Source organism: Lutjanus erythropterus, chromosome 13 (genome assembly GCF_056507025.1).
Source record: "Lutjanus erythropterus isolate fLutEry1 chromosome 13, fLutEry1.hap2, whole genome shotgun sequence".
Classification (NCBI taxonomy): domain Eukaryota; kingdom Metazoa; phylum Chordata; class Actinopteri; order Lutjaniformes; family Lutjanidae; genus Lutjanus; species Lutjanus erythropterus.
In genome coordinates this window covers 10,429,805-10,456,918 of record NC_139329.1, presented here as the reverse complement: position 1 = coordinate 10,456,918, position 27,114 = coordinate 10,429,805, and the positions used below count along the sequence as shown (strand labels likewise).

The 27,114-nt window shown below is 38.8% G+C and overlaps 1 protein-coding gene across 1 annotated transcript in view; it reads left to right on the top strand.

The window, feature by feature from the left end:
- The window catches only part of cdh13 (cadherin 13, H-cadherin (heart)), a 452,332-nt gene that overhangs the window by 380,744 nt on the left and 44,474 nt on the right, over positions 1-27,114 (top strand). The window contains exon 12 of the mRNA XM_084734875.1: positions 23,475-23,617. Coding sequence (XP_084591001.1) covers positions 23,475-23,617 — 143 coding nt within the window. The remainder of the gene's footprint in view (positions 1-23,474; positions 23,618-27,114) is intronic.

Genomic DNA, 27,114 nt, shown 5'->3' with positions numbered 1-27,114 from the left:
TGCCAAGGTGTAACATTTCAGCAAATACATAAATGAAATCTGTTATACTACAAACCACAAACCGCACTTTGAATGGCCCCGGATGGTCTTGCAGTTGCCAACGATCTCACCACCCGTCTTCTCTCATTTCATCATGTTGGAGATTTGAAGCAAAAAAAAAAAGAAAAGAAAAGAAAAGATTTCCTGAAGGAGATGTAATTAAATCCTAATGATAAAAGAAGTAATTCACACAACATCCACTGTTCACATGAACCACATGATGCAACTATTAATGAATTTTTTTGAAATGTTAAATTATTAATTAATTAAAACAGCACTCCGGGCAAAACAAGTTATGATTTTAATTCACCTTCTTTAGCACAGTGGTGGATAGGATGATTAAAAACAACAAAAAAAAGGTTTGCTCATGCATCACTATATGCAGCATTTCAACTCAAAGTGACCTCAAAGAGTCAAAATCTCATTGTCCCTCATAAACGGACAAGTGATATAATTACAGCAAATATGAGTCGCTTCAATCCTGAACAGTATTTAGGCCAAACTATTAGACTCTGCAGGGGATTTGTCTCATGTTTCTGCTGAAGGGGCTTTCGTCTCTTGACTGGTTTGGGGCTTTAGTGGAGCAGAATGGCTTTATGAGGAATCAGAGGAAGAGAATGACAGCACGGATGAGAGACAGAGAGAGTCGGACTTGTTTTTGACAAAAGTTTATCTCTGGTAAAGCTCTAGCTACAGACGTGTCTTCCTAGGTGCGTGGGCTCTTGACATTGAGGAAATATATAACACTTCAGGGTAGATTTGTACCCTGAAATCTGAAAGAAACTTTACCCAGAAAGTTTCCTCTGATATCTCCTCAAATCCTATCTTAAACTTGACTCTTTGTGCTGCACCGGTGCCAGTCTGGTAGGTTGTGAGGAGGGGAGCAAATAATCTAAAGTGTCATTAAGAAAGTTTGGCTAATTTAATTAGGTCTCATTTTCAGTGACAGGGCTCTCATCAGTTGTCGAATAACTATTTACACCAAAGTAATTGATGCTTGATGGGAAAAGGAGAATGTGCTTTCAACAGAAAGTAAAGTACCTGAACTGCACTCATGGCTGTAGTTTGAACAGTGTTTTTCTCTCCACCCTATTCATAAGACCACCTCCAGTGAAAATCACGTTTTTAACCTTGTTAACGTGTCCATGTGGTGTTTTTTCACATGATACAAGACATATCAGGACTGAAATGAGTAGTAAACACCACGTCTGAATATTCCTTGACATTCCAGTGAAGAGATGGTGGGGACTATTTGCATATTCATGAATCCTTCCTAAATCCTACTAAATGAAGGCAAGGTGTAGGGCTCTATGTAAGCCATTAGAACAAGGTATTTGAACTTATTTTGCAAAAAAACACACAATTTCTTACTTCTTGCAGAGCATTTTATATTATTTAAGACATGACTGCAGGTGGACAGCACAGCTCAGTCATTCCCAAACACTGGGTCAGGACCCACAAGTGGGTCACAGGAGAATTTATTTGGGTCACAAAATAAATAAAAAGAAGAAATTTAGTTGTATCTTAATTCTATTCTTTTAATTCAGTAATCTAAAGTGTTCTGCATCGTTTTCCTGATGAGAGGACATAAAACCAATGAGATGTCCCATTAACTCAGCCTAAATGCATTTATTTCTCATTTATAAAGTATTAAACTTGTAAATATGTTTGCAATGACATGCATCAAGATTGGGGCTGCAAATAATTTATTGCAGATCAATCGGTCCATTATATTCGTGATTGATCGATCAGTTGTTGGTGAAAAATGGTGAAAAATATTGATCAAATAAATTTTCCACTAATCAATTAGTTGTTTGGTCCATAAAATGTCAGAAAATAATGAAAAATCGATTAATTAATCCTTTCATGATCTTGTCAATATGCTAAACCTGTTTTCACATGTTTGGACCTATTTTTCAACTAGTGATCAATCTGGCAGTAATTTTCCCACTAATCGATTAGCTGTTTGTTTGCAACTCAAGTCAAGATAATATAAGGTGTTTTATACACATATTAAGGCTTACTAAGATCTATTAATAAGGTCTGTTGTGGATTGGATCGTGATGGTTTATCATCCTTTGAAAAAACATTTGGGAAACACTGGCATAGCTTACCTGAGGTTGTATCCCATTTTGTAAAGGGCATAAAAGCAGTGATCTATTCAAATCAAGACTTGATACTAACAATAACCATCAGTGCAAAATAAAATTTAAAAAGAAGTTTTTTTTAAAAAAATCACAAAGAATTGTGACCTTAAAAAGTCATATTGAATCGTGGATTTGGAGAATCGTGACACCTGTAGTTAAATGTTAAATGACAAAAAAAATGTAATTGTAATCTGTTACAGTTACAGAGAAAACATAGGGAATCAAATTACTCAAAATGTTGGTGATTACATCTAAATATTCTTCATTGGATTGCCTGGCAGAGATCTGCACTCTACTGAGTTCACTCTTCTACTCCTGATATTTTTTTAGTCTAGTTTGTGTGTCGGGGTGGTGTTTTATTTTTTCTCTCAAGTGATCAGAGTAAATATTTGCAGCTTTTCTCTGCTGAAACCAGACAACAGGTCGAAATAAACCAGATGTCTCCAAAGATTTTTCACCACATGCAAGCTGCAGACAGATAAACAGAATGTTAAAGAGAAAACAAACGCTGGCAATAAAAATAAAAATATTTCCCACGTGTTTCTGAATGTATACATGTGCACATATGTTACTATACGTCTACAGTTTAACCAACACTCACAGGGTCCTCAGACCTCTCAACTTCTCCTCCAAAATCTGTTTTAGTTATTTTCTTCTTGCTTTGAAAATAGAGAGAATCTCAAACTGTTGGGTCATCCATTATTCAGGAGCTACCTGTCTACTTTCACTGCTCACCCTGGTCATATTCAAGTTAAAAGGGATGGGACTTAAAAGAAGAGGGACGGGGAGCTGGAAAGTCAGCCATGAGAACTGGCAGGCGGCTTTGAGGAGACAAGGGTAAGGGAAGAGACGAGGAAAAACAGAAAGGGTGAGACACATCGATGGACGGACAGAGAGACAGACTTTGAGGATGACAGGGTGCGTGCGTGAAGGAAAGAGGTGTCGAATGCTACAAAGGCTGACCTGTCAGGGGTCAGACAGCATGATCACCTTCAGATCCACCTGAAATCGTCCCTGTCCGCGCATAAAAAGAAAGAGGGAGAGGATGCAGGACAAGAGAGGAAGGTGACAGCACGATACACTAAGACAGTACACTGGAGAGGATGTAATGTTGGGAAGGAGCCATCTAGGAGTTTTTAATAATACAAGTAGACAGTGATTAATGAAGACTTGACTGGCTGACTGCCCTGCACGTGTCCACCCTACCAGTTAAATATTCTGGTTTCTGCAAAGTGCACAAAGCACAAGATAATGGGGATGAAACAGGAAAGTAAAGTAAGGAGGAAATCAATAAAACCCTCACTGAACTTTTGCTAACTAATTCCAAAAGTTAGCCCAAAGTTCAAAGTGGCCATACACACACACACACAAGCAGAACACATTTGGTTGGCCAGAAGTTTACCACAAAGAAGTGGCGTAGAGCTAAATGGATTTTGCCTACAACCACTCTGTCTCCCTCACTGTCTGTCTGCTTTTCTCTTAAGACATCACATTTAAAAATTAACCCTGCAAAAGAACCCAAAACAGCAGACAGGGTAACTGGGTCATTTATGCAACATAACAAATGTTGTGTGTAGGCTAAATCATTAAAGGTCAACAGGAATAAGTATGCGGTATTTGTCTGTATACATCTTAGACCTCCTCAACTACAGACTGAGGAACACTCTGAAAAACAAACACAATTTCTCCTTAATTTGAAGATCACTTGTGTGCTTGTAACAGTTGACTGGCTATGTAACAATACCAAAACAGTACAATAATACTATGATGCAAAATTTCCATGGTATGATATTTATCATACCATATATATTTTATTAGAAAACAAAGAAGAGATGACTACTTAAAAAATGTCCTTTATTCAATAATAAGTCTGATGTATACATCAGTTTTGTTTCTAAATGATTGGGGTTTTTTTTCTGTTTTTACCCTCTGGTAAGATGTTGCCTCCTGGTAACGAATCCATTTTTGACCAATCACACCAAACATCTTCAATTATGGTGCAGTACTTGAGGCAGGACTCCAAGGAAACTAAAAGCAATGCTTTAATTTGTCACGATTCTCTGGAGGCTGAGTTGAATCCCTTTTTATTTGCAGCCTTCATCACATGGTTTATTATTTCTCTTCACAAAAATGGTCGGGATTGTCTTTTTCTATCATTTTGCAATGTGAAAAAAAAAGATTAACACTGATAAATGAGTAAAGTTTAATTTTAAATTGTTTAATGTACTTAATAATAATGATTAAGTAATGGAAATGTGTTAACATGTAAATGTGCCTTGAAATAACACTGTACCCTTACAGATTTCCACCATAACATTTTGAATATTGTGTATTTAGGCTTATGTAGTGTTCAACCAATATAAGATATGGCATAAATGCATTGATAACTATTTTTTTTAGATGGTGGCAACACAAATATTGGTGGCAACATACTGAATGTTAGAAAAGACACACACCAGGACACAGGCATTTAAATGTAACACTAATGATTAAACACTGAGGTGTGACTAATTATCGTGTTTTGAGGAGAGATGTGATTGTTGGTTTTAAGTTTGCTGAAATTACACACTTATTATAGGCTGTTCCACATGTTGCTTGAAGGCAACATTCAGACAAACAAACTTATGAAAAGAGTTCATTGTGAATCTTTTTTAATTTCAGATGGCATATATTTAAAACTGGTGAGACAGTTGAAGAGTTCCCATTATTGTTGGCTAAAAACTATATGATTGCTTTTAAAAAAAAGTCTTGTCTTTTTGAAACAGTTTGACTGTGTAAATAAAGTGTATTTTATTATTTAGTAAAGTGGTTCCCAACCTTTTTGTCCTTGGAGCCCCCGTACATGCATCTAAGGAAAACTGAGCCCCTCCAGCCTGAACACACACACACACACACACACACACACACACACACACAGACACACACACACACAGACACACACACACTAAAACAACAAGTGACTCATTTCAAAGCTTTACTGTCCAAAATAAACATCAATTAAATTGCTTCCATTCTTAGAACCTTTACCTTTCAGTAATCGTCTCTGTTCTAGTATAAGTTTAGCATTTTTTTTGTGGACGACTAAGTAGGACAACTAATTTGACATTGATTTGTTTGGCATTAGATAGACATTTAAAATGAAACTTAAAATAACAAAAAAAGAAAGAGAGAAAAAGATGAAAATAAAAAAAATTGTGTTTTATATCTAATTAATTGATAGACATATTTTGAGACTTGAAACCTATAATTTGTCACACATCAGTAGAATTCTATCACAAAACATAATTTTGGTTGATAATAACACAATAACGTTTGATATAATGTGATGAAGAGGTGAAAAAATCATTTTTTATATAAATCTTTATTTTACCACAGCTGTAAGAGGCTGGAAAAGATTAAAAATGCTTGAAAAGTGCTTGAATTTGACTTTGGAAAAGGTGTAGGAACCCTGAAATTGTGATTTTTATTGACATGCAAATTCCATTTTGAGGACCTCAGAGCAGACAAAGTCTTCTGGCGAACCCCTAAGGGGGGCCCAGACTCCAGGTTGGGAACTAATGATTTATTTTATAGGAATTAAATATTTCTCTGTTAAAATATTTATATTGATATTCATTAAAACACTAAATCAATCAACAATACAATACTTTTCCATTTGAAATAGCTTACCCACACCAAAACATGTCAACTCAACTAAAGTCAAAAGAAATGTTAGCTCCTTTTGCTGCTATTTTTTCAGAACTAAATTAGTGCTGTGGCGGGTTTTAAAGTCACTGCTGCATGGCCTGGCTTTTAGCTTAGTTTTGTAGTTACTGGAACTTTTTTCATGCTTTTAAATATACATTAGAATGGCATAATAATTTTATAGGATGAAACAGATGTCAAAATGTCAGACCCGGTTATTTGATTTTGCTTTTAGGGCAGTATTATAAGCTGGTTTTGCAGTAATTATCTTGAACTTGGCTCAGTGTGTGAAGCTTTTATCCTCATCTTTTCCTGTCAGTCCACCACAAATACAGTCGGTAATCAGCACCCCAGGTCACCAGCCAGTCATCACCAGTATTACAGTAAGCATTCAACAGGACATGAAATCTGCGTGAAGCCACTACCTGAGTGTTGCTGAGAAGTCTGCTTTTTCTTTTACTTAGTAAGTAAAATAAAGACCAAAAAAAAAATACAATTTCTGTTTTGTCTTTATGCTCACCCACTGTCTACTGTACATCTTTCATTTTCTAAATAGTACAAGCTAATGTGTACATTGGGAAAATAAATATGTAGATGTAATCTCTGCAACTAAATTGACATTAGAGCTGACGGTCAGGTCTAGAGGGGAACCTCAGACCTACAAAACATCTTGTAAGATTGATCACTTTAAGCTCTTCCTAAGCCTGACCACATTTGTCCCTAAACCTATCCCAGATCTTAACCACAGTGTTGCATTATTATGAAACATGATTAGTATATATGTATACATTTGTGCTTTTTATTTAGTTTGATAAAAATGCACCCACACATTCAAACATCCTTCTCCCATTGAGGGCTCAGGCCTAACATTAAAACTAATGAGGAGCATGTTTTCTAGAGAACATGCTTCACATGTTAAGACATTGTTTGCAATGTGCAGGTGTCAATAAGACAAATCAACAGTGTCAAAATTTCCTATATCACTCACAGATTATGTGAAATAGAATACTCATCTTTAGATGTTAAAATATATATGTGTTTTGGTATAGTTCAAATCATTTCAAATGACAGGCATTATATATGCATCCAACAGCAAATGACTATTTCTATTTTTGCAGGAGACTAGACAACTATTCTAGTGGTAACAAAATTTTAATTATTTGAATTTAGTGAAATAAATTCTCTTTTTTAGAGAAAAGTATGTCAACACAGTAAAAGGAGGTGCTGGCATTGGGCGATGTAGCTCGGGGGCAGTTGTAAAATATTTCCAATTCCTCCAGATCTTACAGCCATGATAAAATCTTGTAGCAGCCTTATTGGAATAGTTTGTTCATGTTCATTTTTAACCAATAGCCTGGGGATAAAACTGAATTAAGTTTACCTCAAAATGGGTATACTGTTGAATAATGAGCAAAGTGACTAGCTTGTTTCTGATCGGAGGAATTAAGTGTTACAATTGCCCCATGCTACAATTGTCCCCATTCTCCCCAAAAATGTTTGTAATTTACCTATATGTATAGCCTTAATGTACCCTGGATGGGAGAGAGGAATGTGAATTTCTAACAATCATCTGGGTTAGTTTTCTTTGTGTCCTTTATGTGTAGTTTTGTCCTGCTGAATGATTAACAGTGTAAAGTTACTCTGCAAATACTCACGCTGCACACAAACCTCTAACAAACTGCCACCCAGCAGGGCTTCATAGCTCATAGCTACTGTTTCAGGCAGCATTGCATCATCTAAACGCAGAAGACAGGCTGTCTTAGAGAAAGTTTCAAGGATATGAGGTGCAGGTTTCTCATCTTAATGTCACCCTGCAGTGTGAAGCAGGCTGAGTCATTCCGTCTCCTCCATTTTCCTCTCTCTGTCTCCTCTGTCCTTCTGGGACGTGAAGGGGCTGATTACAGGCTAATCAGATGTTTAGATTTATTTCTCATTTCTAGCAGCTGAGTAAAGGCATGCCAAGCGCGTGGTGCAGGAGGGAAGAGTGAGCGAGTGTGTGGGAGACGGAGATAGACAGAGACGAAGAGTGGGGGCTTTAGTCATACAGTCAGCATGCCAGGAAATAATTAAAACAATCCTAAAAGATGCCAAGAGGAACAGGGAGAGAGGGATGCTGTGCCGTGGAACAGGAGTAAATTGCTTTTCTTCCTCTTAATTACAGGGTTATGGTTTTCAACTGATGCAAAGAGGTGCTATTTCGCACCTTATTATGATAATAACTTTTTTGTTCTGCGTTGTGTTACTCAAGCTTGGTAATTCATGAAAACGATGTTTCACTCAATGAGGACGGCACACTGGCGTCACTGTGTGTGTGCGTGTGCAGATACACTCTTGTACGTTGCTGGTGTGTCTCATCTGTGCATTCATGTCTCAAAGGAGTGTCCTTGCACGCTCCTCTCTGTTCCTGCCAAATATTGACAATGCAAACCTTTCATTTTCATCTTTGATTTTCAGCCCACCGTCCCTCTGCACTCGCTCCACTGTTGCTGTTAAGTCGACACAGTTGGTCTTTGTTCAGCGTACTCAGTGGAGCGTCTGCAGTTGTTGAGTGGAGTTGGCAGACAGCCTCCTCTAGACTTTACCTGGCAGACAGCAAACAATAGGCAACGGGCTGAAAAGAGCGGAGAGGAGCCTTTGAGGCTTTTTGAGTTTGTGCAAAGGGTAAATCAAACGCAGGTTCAGTCCACATTCAGTCACACTCTTGCTCAGGTCTGATTCAAGCGAGGACGGGACACCGGATCAGTGACTGTAAAGAGAAGACAGACAGAGCAAAGAGACTGTCCTCTCTGGTGCTGCCACCCATGGAGGCTTGCAAGGAGGACATTGAAGTGAAGGGAATATAAATAAAGAAAAAGACATTCAGACAGGATCATTTCTCTGTGTAAGCTCCAGTCTTTGCTCGGGCTGAGCGACATGGCAAAAAATACTATCTCAATATTTTGAGGCTATTCCATGCGGTACAATATAGATCGATATACACATTTTCTTTAAAATAACATACTGTAAATTCAAATAGTGCAAACATATGATCTTACAGGATATGATGCATTGCTGTAGATAAAACTACCCAACAGTATATAAGGTAGTTAAAATGAGCATAACCATAAACATCAACAGCAGCAAAATGTAATATTCACATTAAATGCAGCAGTAATATTAATCCAAAAACATCATACAATAGGGACAGGGACCGTTTTACTGTTACATTTATATAATGTAATTTTACTATAATACACATGTACTTTTACCTTTGTTAAGTTTAGAGTGCGGAACTTTTGCTTGCAGTGGAATATTTTCAATGTATGGTATTAGTACTTTTGTTTAAGTAATGGACTTAAATATCACAACCACTGCACCGAGCCCACCCCTGTAAGGAATGTGGGTTTATGGGTAACCTGAGTGACTGAGGTCTAGGGAGATGAAAGTGAGCTAGCTAATTAGCTACTACAAGTCAGGCTAAAGACAATTAAAAAAAAAAAACCCAGAGCTTTTCCAGATATGTTTTGGAACTGTAAGCCACAGGATCAGATGATCTATTCTAATTTGATTTTTTTTTTCTGCCACAGCCAAAAAAAAAATCCAGATTATTCATGGATGCTAATTAGCTGAGGTAACTTTTCACGGAGCAGCTCTGTAGGAGTAACTTAAACTTTCTTAAACTTTATTTGTTTTCTTTGGCAGCAAATACAACACGCACTCTTTCAGTGAGTATACTGCAACCTGAGCTGATCCACACGACGCAGTAAAGTACTGCCACCAGTGGAAACACTGAAAAGCTCGGATATGACAATATGGTCATATCAAATGTTAATTCATGTTCAGATATAACAAATATAACTAATATATGTATATATTCCCCAGCCCTTGTCTCTGCCTCTCCGCTCACTCTCTCTTCTCACTTTTTCACCTCTCTGTCCTTTAATTCGCACATCTAACACCTGGTGCACTTGCTGCTTTTCAAGTGAAGACATGCAGTGACACTTTTCCATGATTGCCAGTTGAATTCCTCAGCCTTTTCATAATTATGCATACAGTATGCACATTTAGCACTGTACATCAAAAATGTCTTCCCACACCTCTGTACTTAAACACCTTTTTCAAGTTCACATACTTCTCCCGCTGGCACACACAAAGACAAACCTCGACTGAATCTCACTGACAGATGATTGATGCGACATGCGCCAGCGTTTGCTTTCTCCTTTCTCACCGCTGTCACATTTATTTCCCCTGTATAGACCTGCTGCACTGTGCTGATACAGAGCAGAAATATGAACAGGTGTGGCGTGGGTAATTTGTCCACATGGCCTGGAGCTGTGGTTGGCCAAAACTGGGCAGCTCAGCTCAGTTTAAAGTTGAAATCCAGCCCAAAGCGGCTGACCGAGGTCTTTGTAGGTGGCCCCAAAGGAGTCCTTTATTTTTCAAGCGCAATTGCTTCAAAGCCAAATTCTCTCTCTTTCTCTATTTTGCTTTCTGTCTCTCTGAAGAGAAAACAAATAAAAGAAACAGAATTTTCAATATGCCTCCAAATTTATTAGTGCAAATGTATTTGCCTTTTGATGCAGTTACAGTAAATGCCTCGATTTAGCTCAGTGACATATGTACAAAGTGAAATGCAGTGGGGATTTTTTCAGTGGTTGTTCCAGCATCAACTGGTCCACCTGGCACCAGAGACCTGCAGTCCTGGATAACCTCTGGTTGATGGTACTCTCTGAGAAGATGATTAGACATGGGTCGTTTGCACGTGAAATAAAAAGGAATAAAAGAAATCTTTTAATGCTTATCTTTACTACAAGTAGCATAATTTTACTAATCCCAGTAGTCAACAATTGTCTGGCCACTTAAATCTCCATATGGGGTTTGGAGATGTTGGAGATTTGCTTGAGTTACGAAATTAGTCGCTATACTCACATTATCGCAGTGTTTAAATTGTAATCTTTTGAAACAATCAGCTGCATGTAGAAAAGCACATCAGCTCGATTACGGTTAGACAGGGAAATAGTTAGATCAATTCAGACTCTCCCTGCACTTCTACCTAGCAGCTTGGATGCAAGACACGTGAACTTCTTGAAGTTCTGCAGCGTTTATGGAGGGCAAATTGTAACCTTTACTGACACGAGACAACTTCACGGATGAACTTTAATTCCTCTGCTCTGATCACCAACAGCTGTCTGTTCTGAGCATTGAGTGGATGGAAAATTAGATCAAATATATTTACACATATCAGACTGCACAGAAAGTTTGACAGCTCATTTACTGGTGAAACTTTGAAATGTACAGACAAGATGAACTGAGTATAGAGAAATGCTTCAGTGTGGTATGAACGCTGTCATTCGCTCACTCGCCTTTTAGCTCTGTTTTTGGTCTCTACCAACTCTACCAACACCAACTTTTGATTTTTAGAGCTTTTTAATCAGGAGTAAGAGTGAGGGCCCCATTCACCAATATCTGCATGAGTTTTTTTTCTTAAATTTGTTCTTAAGAAAGATCCTATGAAAAGTCAGATTCATAAAGGTGTTCTTAAACCACAGAATTGTTCGTATCTGTGTCAGCATAGATAACCCCCACCGATGCCCATACAAGCGCATGAGACTGCAGGGCCTTGTGCATACACACAAATCACACAAAGACAAGTTGGGACAGAAGTCAAGAATTCCTAAACGAGACTCTAACGATGGGGGAGTGGTGCAGAATCAGAAGCTAATAAAGATATGTACTGAAATGTGTTTATTTTCTTCAGTGTTTCTTTCTTGAGATTATTTGTATGGTATTAATAATCACACTGTCATGTTAAATCAGTTATTTAATTTAAAAGATCATATTTTTTTGTTTAAAATATTGAAAAAAAGTTTAAAAATATAAATGATAAAAATATTTTTGTAATTTAAATCCTATAATATACAACTGTGGAATTGAAGAAAACAATTATTTTGCACGAACATGTCAGGACTAAAATGTGTGGAAGTGTTCTCTTGTTAATACCTAAGAACAAATCAAACATGAGAAAACATTGGTGATAGCCAGAATTTTTGTGAAAGCTGTGTTAGTTGGTTTTAAGAAGAAATTTTCTTCTTAAGAACGGTTGGTCAGTGAAGCCCAGTGTTCTGTAGAACTCTGAAGTTAGACCATAAATCACTGTAGGTATGTAAGTATTTATGTGACCCACTGTTAACATAAAAACTATTGATCATAGCAGCTTTAATGATGGTACCCATTAATGCCCCACTGAGCCGATTTACATATGGGACAGGCCAGGTCACTTGTCTTTTATAAACAGGTCAGGTTTTGTCCAAAATCGATTTGGAGTTCATTGGCCCTGGCAGCGGGTCAGACGTGGCATCGAGCTTTGTTTGTGTGGGGTGGGTACAGCTTTGTAAAATCTGACTCTGACTGGAACCTCAAATGACACCACCACAGAAGAAGTAAACCCAAAAGGAGATGGGGGAGGAGTCAGTGACCAAGAGGGAAGAGAATTTGTTTTTTTTTTTCATTACACACTTATTCATAGTTCCAGCCTCACGCGGCCCCTTCTTATCTCCGTTCTCGATCCCTCTTCTTATCTCGCTCTTCCTGCTCTCCCCCTCCTCCTCCTCTTCCTCTCCTCCCCTTGCTTCACCGGCCGCAAATTTGGAAGAAGTGTACAGTTTGTACGGCCAAACACAAGCGGCACAACCCCTGTATTTTTTACTGCACGTCTCTTGATTGATGTTCTCGTATCTATTGCTCACACGCACTCAGCAGCTCTCAGATAGAAACACACTATTAGCATTGGCTCGGTGCCGCCTCCTTTCTCTCAGTAAGTTAGACTCCAATCACCGGAAGATCTTGTTGGCAGGAGAGGGAGAAGAAAGTGATAGAGGGACAGATAAAGACAGCGAGATAAAGTAAGAGCCAACAGAGAGCGAGGGCAAAGAGAATAAGACAGAGAGTCAGGAGGAGAAGTGGGTAGGGAGAGAAATGCATAATAGATTTTCCTGTAATATGCTGTCATTGCCATCCAAGTGTATGAGTGTACACTTGTCTAAGTTGCAGTGCACTGCAGAAAACCGAAAATGGGAAACAGTGACACTTAAAATAGAAAGACTAAGCTCTTGTGCTGCTGGTGTGTATCTGTAAAGGGGGGGGGGGGCATAAGTGAGAGGAAAAAGAGTTTGCACAAATTGAATTCAGTTTTATAATAGAGTTTTATAAGAGTACAAAACGGTCAGCTTATCAAGTGACCAAACAGAGCAGAGAATATGACCTTCCCCTCTCTTTATATACGCATGCTTGCAGCCATTTAGATATTCAAATTAGATGCATTTCCCTTTTTCTCTTCAGACAGTTCGAATCATTATGCTTTAAAGCCTCGTACAAACACCTGGGAATCACATGTTGCGCCGGTGTTGTTTGACACTGATCTTTGTCTCATTATGCAGCACTATCTCCGCCTTACTGCTGGGCATTTTAATCAGCCAAACAGCAGCTTCTGGCCTTTCCGGTGCCCCTACCTGTATTCATTATATATCTTTGAATTTCTCCCTCCCTGAAACTGAAGATGTGCCTGCAACATCCTGATATAGGTGTGTGGGTAATGAACTGTGTCACTGAAAGGAAAGATGTTTTTCATGCAATTTCATTTGATTTGTAGAAGTTTGACCAAAAGTAAAGTAAAATTAAAGTGAGATTGTGATAGTGATGCAGGGACAGATCATGCTCATGGATGAGATAATATTTAAGTTTCATTCACATAATGTTTCGTTTCCTTCCTCACTCTCTGAAGGGTTCACCATATCCTGTATTTTCCTCAGTTATAGCAACTAGCTACCAATGGCTAGCAGGATATGCAACATTACCTTGGAAAAGGTGCAAATTTTGGTACACAACTCAACAAAATATCTAACATTTGTCACGCATTTCTTTTTACATTTTATATTGAAATGTCACATATTATAGCTTTTTAATTGTGTCACAATTCTCCAAAACCACCTTTCAACCATTAGATTTTTATTGTAAACATATTGTTTTTTAGCACTGACATTATTAGACTATTCTTGATTGGTAAAGATCAATAGATCACTGGTTTGTTGCATTGCTTATGAAGTTTTGTTTTGCTTGTTTCTTTTTTGTCTTTGGACATGTGGCTGATGCATGAGGTATGCAAGGGTGGAGTGAAGAAATTACTGGGAAAAATGCCAATCTTGCTATTGATTTTTACTTAACTCATTTTGATACATTTTTGATTTATAATTGAAATTGTGACATCACTATTAGCTTTAAAAATAAAAGTAATATAGTGTAAATGCATAACCACTGGCATAATCTTTGCATATATTCTCACATTTAAATCTCCCTTTGACTTTGAAAATCATCCCACAGCTCCTGGGTGGGGTTGGGGGTGGGCGGTGTGCTTCAGAACCTGAAGCTGAGAACCTCCCCAAGCCAATTCACCCCTTAAACTCAGCATATGCACGACCTGACCAGTCTACTTACATTGTTGTAGCTGTTTCATGAAACTTAATGATGCACATTTGGAGAGGGAGGTGAGGGCATGAATATCCATCACCCCCCTGGAAACCCACACGGGATCAGCAAAAAAAAACAAGCTCAGCTTTAAGGGAGAGATGGATGAATTCAGCGTATGCTTTGGGAGTTTCATGTAGACTCTAACCTCATCTGGAGCTCTGGATGTTTGACTGAGCTGTGAACAGTTGGTGTATGCCTGTGAGCACATGTGTGTTTGTGTTTGGCTCCCACTGTGAAATTTGCCTCGAACGGAGGAAAAAGAGGAATAATTGAAAGTCAAACACTGAGGTTTTGGGTAGATGATAATTATTTTAAAAACCCACAAGAATATTCTATGTTGTCTCACTTCTTTGACTAATATGCATGAAATATATGGCGTTACTTCAAAAGATGGTGTCATCTTAGACAATGCAGTAGGTGCCATCAGCATCAGTGAAACCACAGGCACTGGTCGGTTTGCTATAGGGTTCAAAGAAAGTCCTCGTATCTCTATGACATTGTCTTCCAAAATGACGCACTGTTCCAAAAAGCACTTGTACAGTCCTCTGTATGGAAGACCTCTATGGAGATGGTCTTGTTAAACCTGCACTTATTAATGTTTTACGTGAACAACTGGTGGAATGACTGTGTGTAATGTGAAATGAGTCACTCATTGACAAACCCAGGAAGAATTATGATGAACTCCTCAGTTTTCATCAACTCTGCATGATGTTTTAGCATTTTTCATCTCATTATTTTCTTTTTTACGACCTTTAACCATCGGTTCAGTCCAGCGCTTTCATCAGTTTCAATTTCATTACCAGAAACAGCAGGTAGCTGTTGTGTCAGACAGACAGACGGCTGGTAAAGATGAGCTGAAGCAAGTAGCAGCCAGAGAGCCAGCTATTTCTCCAGAAATTAGTGAAGAACAAACCAGAACTTGAAGGACTGTAGTGGACACCAAAATAGGCAACATGTTGGCAATAACAACTTTTATAATGTCATACTAATGTGTGTGATGATCAGTTGGTTGTGGAGCTCTGCATCCAAGTTACCAAAAGTTTAAACTATTGGAGCTACTTGATTTGAGTTATTTCCTTGATAGCTTCTGTTTGACCTCATTGTTTTGGCTTTGTGTGAGCACACTGGCCTTTGACCAATCACAAGTCGCTAAGATAGTTTAGTCTTATTCAAAAACTGTCCAAAAGTGTCAGTATTTGGCAACCTGGGAGTCTCAACAATCAAATTCAGGCTATCTTTCTCCAGAATCACTTACTGCAATTTACTTCAGATGTTTAACTCATATCTCATGTCACATCCCAGAGATGTTTGAAAGACATGGGTTTTTAGGAAGGAGGCGGGGTTCAGTGCATTGCATCATGGGAAATGTTGGAACCAGTGGTTTTGAAACGATTCTTTTAAAGCTGTCACCAGTGGCATCCCCAACTTTTTGAAGTGCAATAGTAAATCACTGAAGTGCCCTTTAAGCTTGATGAGGTTTGCTTCATGTCTAATGGAACAACAGTGTTTCAGGTTTGTAGGCGACCGAATTCAGATTGCAACCCGACACCCAACCATCCACTTGACCTCGTTCTCACACTAGTATTGCCTTTATTACTAAGAATGGACAGTCATTATTCACACTGACACCACAAGAGGATCTCATACACATGTAGGTCAGGGTTTTAGGAAAGGACCAATACTGTCTGTTTCTGTGTGATGACAGTCTGTCTTCACTAATGTTTTAACTTCTCTGCAACACTTTATATTCTGTATGTTAGAATAAAAGTATTTGATTGAAACTCACATTTGCTGTAACATTTCCATCCATTTAATAGTTTACTTAATGATGCAAGAAAAGTATAAGTCAGTTAAGATGATTTAAGGTCATTAGCTTGAGTGTGTTGACACAGACACGATGTACAAACAGGACGTGCACCAAACAGCATACGGTATAATAGGAATCAAATGAAACAAATTGAAAAGCACTTTGGTGTTCAACTTTTGTATTAGAAAGCACACTGTCCAAATCCAACCCCATTAGTGAGCTTAATTTCAGTATTAGTTCATCGTGTTGATCCAGCAAACCTATGTGCATTTAAAAGAGGAAGCTGCACCAATAACTGCAATATATCACAACTGCTAACAGAGGTGCCAGCAACGTATGTTACTTAAGCGAAAAGAAACAAGAGCAATAATCAGGATTTATGCAAAGAGCTCTCCTTTATGATTTCTCTATGCTGCTTTTATCATCTCTCTAAATTAGCTCTTACCGCAAATTGTCTCTCTCTTATTCTGTGTATCCCACACACATCTGTTATTGACATGACGACACACACAGATGCACACAATGTATGCCAGCCTTTTGCTCCTGATGTAACGGGATTATAAGTGGGCGGCAAGCCTCATTCTCCCTCCTGCTCCCAGATCCCTTTGAGTTGTCTGAGAAAACTGAGGAACAAGGCTCAGATCAGAGTGAGACAGAGCTCGTCTGCCTCAACACATCCGCGAGAGCGACAGTAGAGCTCTGCTCTCAGACACTAACTTCAGAATTAGCTGTCAAAATAAATTAATTATACCCTCAAAACACATTGGTTAAGACTCTTTTTAGTTCTAGGAAACATCATTTTGTACCAGGTTTTTGCAGTGTTCATATTAGATTATTATTTGGTTTTCAGTACAGCTTTCTCATTAAATGAATTACATGTTTTCAGCTACAACAACAAAAATTAGCAAGTGCCTTCAGTTCTCCTAAATGATAGTATTTTCAGCTTAAAAGCAGATCATCTCAATTTTGACTCATAACTTAAAATAACCCTTTGTAAAAAGCAAAACAAAACAAAAACACTGAAAGGATGGCTGGTTCTTCAAAGCTCCTGTGAGGAACTTTGATATTGTGTTGATTTTGGAGGCCCCTGTAGACAAAAGCTGGGGTCTTTTCACCACCATAATCACAAAATTTAACATCAAAAACGCCTGGATGGCTCAGTTGGTAGAGCGTGCGCCCCATGTATGGAGGCTTTGAGTCCTCTGCAGCAGCTGTGGGTTTGACTCCCACCCATGGTCCTTTGCTGCGTGTCATTCCCCCACTCTCTCTCCCCCCCAAAAAATACATATAACATCGAAAATCTCCTACTTCTTGCTTTTAACTGGCTGACACAGGGTTCAACATTAACCATGACCCTATGGTCCATGGCCACAAAAACTGACTCTGTGGCCACTAAATATTTCATGTTGAAGGCCCCTGTGGCCACCAAGTTTTATGCCTTTATGCGAGCCATCGCCAACACAATACTACAGTTCGACAAACATCCCATTTCCCAATGAACAGTACTCATCTCTGACTAGCTACACATATGTCAGGGCCACTGAAATATGGGTTTAGTAGTCCACCCAGAGTTCTAACTCAGTTCTTAAAGAAGAAACGGAAGCGCAAAAGTCAGACTATGAAAAAGTGAAATGATAACAAAAACACTAGGGGATCCCTGCTCCATCGCTCATATAGTTAAGGCGTCCATGGCCTGTTTAGAATATGATGCATATGAGAATGCAGTGTACTGTGGTGTGTGCTCAAGTAGCCAAGATGACTTACTCGTTTTTCAATTGAAACAGTGCATTTAGGAAACACCACTTCACAATTCATGTGGAAAACACAGGTGTCACAGTTAAGGAAGGCTGTGTTCAGTTGTGTTAAACTGTCTTTTCTGTATTGCTTTCACATAAGGAAAAATTGTTTAGGCCTCCAAATTTAGGGGCTTGGTAGCCCATGGGGCCAGTGCTTAAAAATATTAGCATCTTTCTCTGCTATAGTACTACTCACTGAAACTTTACCAGGCTTATGTCATCTTATTTCATAGAGAATCCAATCCAAATCAAAAATGCACATTTCCCCTGGCTGGTAGTGCTTTTTATTCATCTACATTTTTTGTGTGTAAGTATCAGAGTTTTAGAGATATCCACCATAGAGGTGTCTGCCTTCTCTTGACCTGTGGTGCTCGAAGCACAAAGAAAAAAATAAAACCAAACATTTGAAGAACTCTAAACCAGTGTCACTCTCTGAAAAGCATAACAAGGTTATTCAAGATAATCCATTCACTTTGTTGTTAGCAGCTTCATGTAGGAGCTACTTTCTCTCTGCAGTAGCATCTACCACAGCTACTTCCTTTCTGCTAGAAACTCGATCTCTACAGCCAATATCTCCTAAACTCTGCAGCTCACACTAAAAAAATCCAAAAATATAAATAGCACTAGAGGCCAGGGGGAAAATATGTATTTTGGATTTTCTGGTGAACTGTTCCTTTAAGAATAACTGTATAGAAATAGCCCGTCTTATTGTGGGTGGTGTTGTTTGCTTATGTAGGTCATATTGAGGCTCAGTATTAAAGTGAGACTGTTTCACACCCAGTTAAAAACTCCTTGTAGTGACTTAAAAAAAACACCTCTAATGAGACTCCTTGACAGTCAGACAGATGCACCAGACTCCTGCCAGCTCCCAGCCAGGCTCCTCTATGTCCTCTTACAGGGAAGGGCAATCCCTTACCAAAACATACACACTTACAGACACACATTCACCTGCACACACAACCCCTGACCGGGCTCTGACGGCAGCTATAGCAGCTCAGAGTAGCCCCTGAGGGTGTAGCCCTGCAGTGCGGTGGAAAGAACAATATAACTGCCTGCTCTCTATAACATTGGGGTCATAGTGTTTGCCTCACGATGTGGCACTTTCTGCCACTCAAGCAAAAATCTGGACAAATCACCTCGCTGTCTTGAGAATTATTTCCCCGTGCAAGCAGAATGTACTTCAGCTTGTGTGATTTACTTTTTGCTTGCTTTTGTGTGAGCATGTTTAAACTGTGTGTGTATGTGTGAGTGTGTGTGTGCTGCTAAATAAGGACATGTGCGACCATTGTGTTTGCGCGCTGTCTCATTTGTTGACTGATTTGTTTGGGTCTTCTCTGGTTTTGGAGATAACCACGTATAACCAGATATGAATATTCCTAATGGCTTTTTAATGTCTTTCTAATTTGCCCTTTAAAGGGCTCTAATGGACTGTCCCCATGTTTTCACAGAGGGGAGGAACAGTGGATCTGAGTCATTTACTGGTTACCTTTGAGCCTGCACTAAAGCAAACACAAGCATTACACTTCTTCAAAACTTCTGCTGTCGGAGGAAACATTATATTGTCTGATATTTTTCTCAACAGTCTGCGGAGCTTCATTGTATTTGGCTGTCAGCTATAGAATAACTACTGTGTCTCAAAGAGGTTCCCAGGGTTTGAGCTTTAGAGTGTATCTGTGAGTTTATGTGGGATGAAAATGAACATTCAGGGGAAGATTTCAGGGATGAATACAGGCTGGTTGGGTAAATCAAATCCCTGGTTAACAGGGAGGGATTTTTACTTCCCCCTCAAAGACGTAGCAGAGCATGAAATGTTGAAATGTATCTGGATTTACTGTGAAACTAACAAGATTTTTGAGGCCAATATCAACATTGACATTTGAAGTTTAGAAAAATCTGAAAGCAATATATCAGTTGATATTTGCTTTTGGCAAACATTTATGTATCACTACAGGAATAGTTAGACATTTTGGGAAATACACTACATGAGAAGATTGATGCCTTTTTAATGTCCGTATACTGAATATGAAGCTAAAGAAGGCAGCTTCTTAGCTTAGCTTAGCTTAGCACAATGATGAGAGGCAGTCTTGGCAATATCATGATGTCTTCTGGCAGATCCAGAAAGAAATAGTCCAGTGTACAAACCCCTGTAAAATCCAAACAAATAATTGCTACACTTCAATCTTTTTATACAAAAAAATAATTGTGTTAAGTAAACCCTTCTAAAACGTAGTCATTGCAGGAACACAGTTGCAACATAATTTTTGAAACGTGATGCTGCCAGGATTTGACATGTAACGCTGTAGCTACCTTACCAAGTAAAATTATTTCAGTAAAACTGATTGCAGGAACGTTGCTATATTATAAATAAACAAATGTTACAATCACAATGTTGCAGCTACATATGGTGTCTGTAGGGAAGATCTTTTTTTTACCCTTTGGACAAGGCCATGTCGGCTGTGTTTCCCCATTTTTTTGGGCTAAGATAAGCTGACTGGTTGCAAATAAGCAGATTACCAAAATATCAAACTAGTTCTTTGAAGAACTGTGACAAAGATATGTTCTGAGCAGTATATTACACAGTGAAAAAATAAAAAGAGGAGACACCATCTCTAAATGACCTCAAGTATAACCTTGACTTTCCTGCACAGCAATTTCTTGTTGCTAAAATATGCGGCTGATAATATCAGTCATGACTTAGTACACCAATCCATACAGTATAGATACTGTATACATACACTACATATTTTTAACATATAACAGAGATTGTAGAGTGTGCGTGATAGTGTAGTCAGTAATAGCAGGACTGAGACATATGGAGGTTAATAACCTGTGAGCCTGCCTGTGTTTTATTGGCCGAGCTGGCCTCATGAATCATGTGGGTTTGCATACGTGTGTATGTGTAAGAAAGACAGAGACGTGCAGAACAAGAACGTGTACAATGATATACTGTATGTGTCATTTTTAATAGTGTGTTTAACCTTGCAGCAGAGCCTCTTTTGTTACGGTAAAAACATATGTGGTGGTTAACTGTAGTAATCACTGGCAGGGAAAGTGTGTGTGAGTGAGAGTGTGAGGGGAAAGGTGTGAGCAGAGGTTGATTGCAAAGCCATTTCCCAAGGCTTTGTCGCGCTCTGTTAGCTGAAGAGTTCCATTTCAAAGACAATTTGTCTACTGCTGAGCACTTTGGCAAAGAGCGGCCTTGTGGTGAACAAAGTCTGTCATATTGTGTGTCTGCACGTTTGTTTGAGAAACTTGTGTGTGCGCGCTTTTGTGCACAAATGAGTAATGTGCCACAGTTCTTATAAAAATAGTTTAAGTATGTGTTTGCCATGTGTGTGTGCTTTTGCGTGCACATTTTTGCAAGTATATATAAAAGTAGCGCATGAAAGCTCCTAAATCAATCACGTGTGACATTAACACAGATGCAAGCCCCTTCCAATCACCATCCACTAGCCATCAGTGGCCGGCTGAGTGGCCACATTAGCGGGGTCATGATCCTCTCCTCGGCTCGTATTCAAGGCGACGCCGGCTTGGCTGTTCGCCCACAAGACTTTTGTGGATCTCCTCCATCATCCTCCAACCTCAGTCTTGCGGGAGCTGCTGCAGCAGTCACCCACATATGCACTCAGGAGCAGATATGAACATGAAGTAACTCTAAAAACCTATTTTCATATATGTCCCACTTTCTCTTGCTGAAAAAAAACTTTAGGGTGGATTCCAGTGTGCATGACACATCTCCACCACGGTTTTGATCCGTCCTCACCTGTATTTCCAAGCACCAACTTCTCAGAAGCGTTTCAGCAGTGGAGTGTTTTGCCCACCTTATTATGTTGACTTTCTCAGTTTTTGCAGATTTGGTCTTTGTGGATACGTAGTCAATATAGTTAAAGAGTTTCTTTTTTGTCTGTTCTTATGATTGCAAATCAACATGGGGTCTTTTATTTTGAAAACTGACCAGGTTCTTTATGGTTTTCCTGTGTCTGACTTCCTTTTTGCTCGATCTGCTCTGTGCAGTTTGATGTGACATCCATCAAAACTCAAGACTCAAGACTCAGTGTGTATTTGAAGTGGTGCCACCAGCCGCTTCTCGGACACACTGCAGCACTGCTGGTGGAGTCCCAAGCATTGTGTTGAACGTCAGCTATCAGCTCCAGCAGATAAGTTGCAGACATAACAACACAGCCGTGCCTGGTGGATCAAGCTGTTACACACTGAACATTTAACACTGAACTGAAATCATGTTTTTTTATGTTAAAGAGTACAATATTGTTTAATTCTTCACCAATTATTATTATTATTTTGGTCGTTTTAGTTCTAGAACTTAAAGCATCATGTCTTAGCCACACACACACATACACACATACCCATACAGGTGGATGTGATAATCTTAATGCTTGATTACAGTGCACAGCAGCTGCACAGAGCTGTTCAACCCAAGCAGGTAGTCAATTTTCCAAATAAAAGACCCTGTGCAGACTTACGATCATAAAAACAGGCATAAAAGAAACCATTTAACTATGCAGCCTACTTACCCACAATAGAAACACAAAAACCAATTGGAAATGGCGAAACTGACAAAATCCAGGCAAGTCACGAAAATCAGGTGGGCAAAACGCTCCGCTTCTGAAATGTTCCTGTTCTTAGGGCATGAAGCCCTGTGGAGGATGGATCAAAACCACACTGCATTACATTCCCACTGGAAACAAGGCATTAGAAAAATCTTGAAATACATACATAATGCATCTCCATACATATCAGTGTGCGGTGTCTTATTTCAGATGGAAAAACTTCACTGAGCTGTAGTTTGATGTGCTTTTGTTGTTGATTTTATTGGATGCTAGCCATTATATGTGGAAATAAAGCATCTTATAACTCACAATGAAACACTGGACCTGCTTGGTTTCAGACTTATTGTTGGGTTGAAGAGATTGTGGTGTCCAAGGTACTCAAATAGCTTCTCTTTTTCTGTGGAATAAGTGAATAAGGTACAATCGCAGTGATGTCCTTTAGACTGTGTAAAAAAAAAACAGAAACAAAAAACTTGTTGGCCTTGTTTTCACATTCTTTTTTTTCATGGAGTTGTCAGCTGGTCTTGTTGCTCATGTAGATCAAACATAACAAAACAAAAAAGCAACTATTACTTAGGATGTATACATACTGTATCTATTTCATCAGCAAGAGCATTCGTGCATTTATGAATGATGATCCTGAAAATTTACACTCCTGTCATATTGCTTTTGTAAATTGGGATGTTTGGAGTCTAGAGTTCAGTGGAGTTCTATACTGTAAGGGACAAATATTCAGTATTTAAATGTCTATCTTGTTTGTTGTTGTGTCTATGGAGCCGTCTGTCAGTGAAATGCCTGGAACCTAAAAAATATAGGACCAAAATAAACTTTAAAGACAACTTTTCTGCAAGAAAGTATACTTAGAGTATAGTTGATGTTCTAGTGCTTAAATGGTCTCAACTTCTTACACATGTTATTTACTTTGTCTCAGGTATGCTGTTCTGCGAGACCCAGCAGGCTGGCTGAGTGTGAACCCAGTCAGAGGAACTGTCAACACTTCGGCCTCGCTGGACCGTGAGTCTCCTTATGTCCATGACAATAAATACACAGCTGTCTTCATCGCCACAGATAACGGTGAGTGTCAGATACTCCACTATATGAAAATGAGAGGAGATAATTAGACATACACAGACATTTTAAATAAGATGTAAAACCTGTAGATGCACATGTCCTTTCTGGTACTTTTAGACTAATATAATATATATTAGAGCTGGGCGATATAACTTAAAATTTATATCAGTTCTTCACTTTTTTGAATTTGTTTTTGAATTTTTATTTTTACAGTGACATTATATCACAGTGTTACAAAAGTAATTAAGGGAACCATTTGATGCACACAAACTGACACATAAATGAAGAACAGGAATGTTATTATCAAGAGCGATGGTTAATAAAGTAATATATATAAAAAAAATCAAAGAAAAATAATGTCAAAGTCCCTGATCCCACTGTTTAATTTAGAAGTGTAAAACCACCACAGCACCAGAAGTGATAATGATATATATCTATATACAGTTTCCTTTAATTACCACTCAGAATATTTTTGGAACCTATTTAAGGTGTTAAATGTGTTTAAAGGGTAATATAGTTTTTACTTTATGCAGAGTCCATGTTTGCATTATACAAAGATTTCTTCCTGAATGATGAATGTTGATGCAGAATCACTGAAGCAATCATAAAAAGTAGAAACAAAGCCTGCCTCTGCGTTTAAGTACAGTTCACTGTTGGGGAGGACTGAGCCCGTCTGCTAGTTTCACCTGGCCACAGAGAAACTGACATCATCCTGTGGTGACAATGGGATGGCCTTAAGTGGCACTGCTTCTGTCCGACCATATGGTCGCTGGTTGGCAGTGTCAGTGGAGCTGCTGCTCTGAGACTTTCCAAGGCACTGATGAAAGTGTCGAGAGCCCCGGCGCGTCTCTCTCTCTTTTTCTCTCTTTGCTTCTCTCTTTCTGTGTCTCTTTGTCCCTTTGTCCCCCTCTCGCCCGGTCTCTCTCCCTCTCCCTATCAATCTATCTGGTCTCCTGTGCTCAGGAAGATTCTGACAGATCCATTAGAGGAACTGAGAGATTCTATTAGTAGGCAGCAGAATAGCGCTGTTGTGCTGGGAAATTTGGCAGCCCCAGAAAGATGAGCGTTGAAAGAGGAGTAATGATGGGGCAGGAGGAGAAGGTGGAGGAAGTGGAAGGGTCAGGGGAAGAAGAGAAAGGAAGGGATATAAGAGGAGATAACAGGAAAAAGATATAGAGCCAGGGAATAGGTAGAGAAGAAGAGAAATGGAGTGGACAAGGCAGGATGTAAGATTAGAGTTGGAGCCAGAAGAGCAGACAGGACAAGAACATACTGTACAGCTTGATATTTTCTGTAAATGTGCTTTAAACAAATAGTTTAACATTTTGGGAAATCCACTTTTTCATTTTCTTGCCCAGAGTTTGAGTTCTCGTGTCAGTACAGTAAATATATAAAGCTGTCCACTGCAGCAGCTTAGCTTAGCACAAAGACAGGAGGAAACAACTAGCCTGAAGATTACAAAATCAGCCTTCCAACACTTCTAAAACTCACCAGTAATATATTAGGGGCCAGTTATACAGACAGTGCTTTGATTAGTCCAAGAATATGCTTTAACCAGGATTTAACTAGGACACAAGAAGAATTTGATCAGAAAATCTTAGTTAGCATAAAAAAAGGCTATTAAAACAGACTGTGACTATTTCCATTAATAAATAACAGGTGTCTGGCCTTTGGTTTACCATTAAGTTAAATTAATTAAGTTTCAGTTATGGCCCTCTGAGAGAATAATCCATGCTCCCTCACAGACAGTACTAAGCAGGGGTTAAACCTGTCTCTTTCAAGGATTCATTTCAGCTTCAATTTAGTCTGTAAATCTGTGCAAGACACTTTGAGTTAAGATTTTATTATTTTATTTTGTTATCATTTTAGTCTGAGAGTAGTCTTAAGCTTTGACTGTGAAACTGACCCCCAGATCTTATTTGTTTGATCAATCATTAAAGTGTAAAACTGACATAGACAGGTTTATCTAAATGCTAACATTAATGTGTTAATATTCTTACAATCACAATGCACACACAGGCATTTTAGTTTAATTTTTTTTACCTTATGATGGCCTTCAGGGCCATCAGGGTGTCACCAAAGTTATCACATTGAATATCTGTACTTAACTTCATTGCAATCCATTCAATGGATGTTAGACATTTCACTCAAAATCATAAACGTTAACCTGAACGTGGCACTGAGGGAAAAACAGGAGATCAGAAGAGCTGGAAGTATTCATTATCTGGGACCTTGAATGCCTGTAAAAAACTTCATGACAGTGCATCCAAGGCTTGTTCAGACATTTTACCAAAAACAAAACAAAACAAACAAACAAAAAATGGTGAAGCTAGAATAAAAGTCAGAGGATCACCAAAGTCAGTAGGCTTTACCTTCTGGGGACTGTGAATATATGTACAGATGTTTTGGCAAACCTTCTAATAATTGTTGAGATGTTTCAGACTGGAATAAGGGTGGTGGACTCACCAACCAGCAGTGCCATCCCTTGAGCCAAAGCATAAAAGTCAAGCTGTACTCCGTCTATTTATGTCTTATGATGTAAGAGGTGAGATAGATTAGACTTGTGTCAACGCTGCTTCTAGCCCTCTTTTTTACCTACACAGATAAGAGAACCAAAAAAAAAAAAAGAAAAAAATCTGCCCCCAGACCTTTACAACCCACTTGTATTGATGCTTGTGTGCACGTAGTTTGAAATATGAGCAGAATACTGATGTCATCTTGACCCCTGCCTCATCTCTTTCACTGCACACTCTGTCACTGACAGGACAAATTTGCTCCTTCCCCACAGCGATCTATGCAATGATTGTATGACAACACACCTATGTAGACTACCAACAGGATATCGATTTTACCCTTACATCTTTATGTGGAGACCTCAGATGAATGCGTACTGTACGTACACTGCATGGGAGAAGAGGAGGAGGGTGAGAAGAGAAATATAGACTTGTGTCAAGCAAAAAGGGAGGTTAGAGGAGGCATATATGAGAAGTACTTGTACACAAAAGACAATTGGGAAAACATATTTTGGAACAGAAGAAAATCGATTGAAAGAAACAGATCTAAAAGGGAGGTTAGAGAGAGGTCTTTACCAACATTGCATTATATTTATCCACAGCTTTTCTCTGTATATTTCTTCACACATTATTCTAAAAATTTACTATCTATCCATGATGGGATTCAATTTGTACTCAAAATTTGTTCTCAAAAATAAAATATACTTGCAGTCTTAGGTCTTGCGTGCAACTTGAATGGATCAGAGGGTTTCTGCGCTAAGGATTTTCTCCTTTTGTCATGGGCCATCCCATGGTCAGTTTAAGCCGATTTGACCTTGTGTGCCAGTTTGAAATTGGAAGTATACTCTTGGTGAATGTTTTGCATGGTTAGCAACAGACTGACTGTAGCTCCTGGTTAACAGCATGAGGGCAGGTCAGCTGGAGCAGCCCTCCCGGCAGCAACAGATGGTGAACGATGGAGCGAACATACTACAGGGAAAGAAGGGA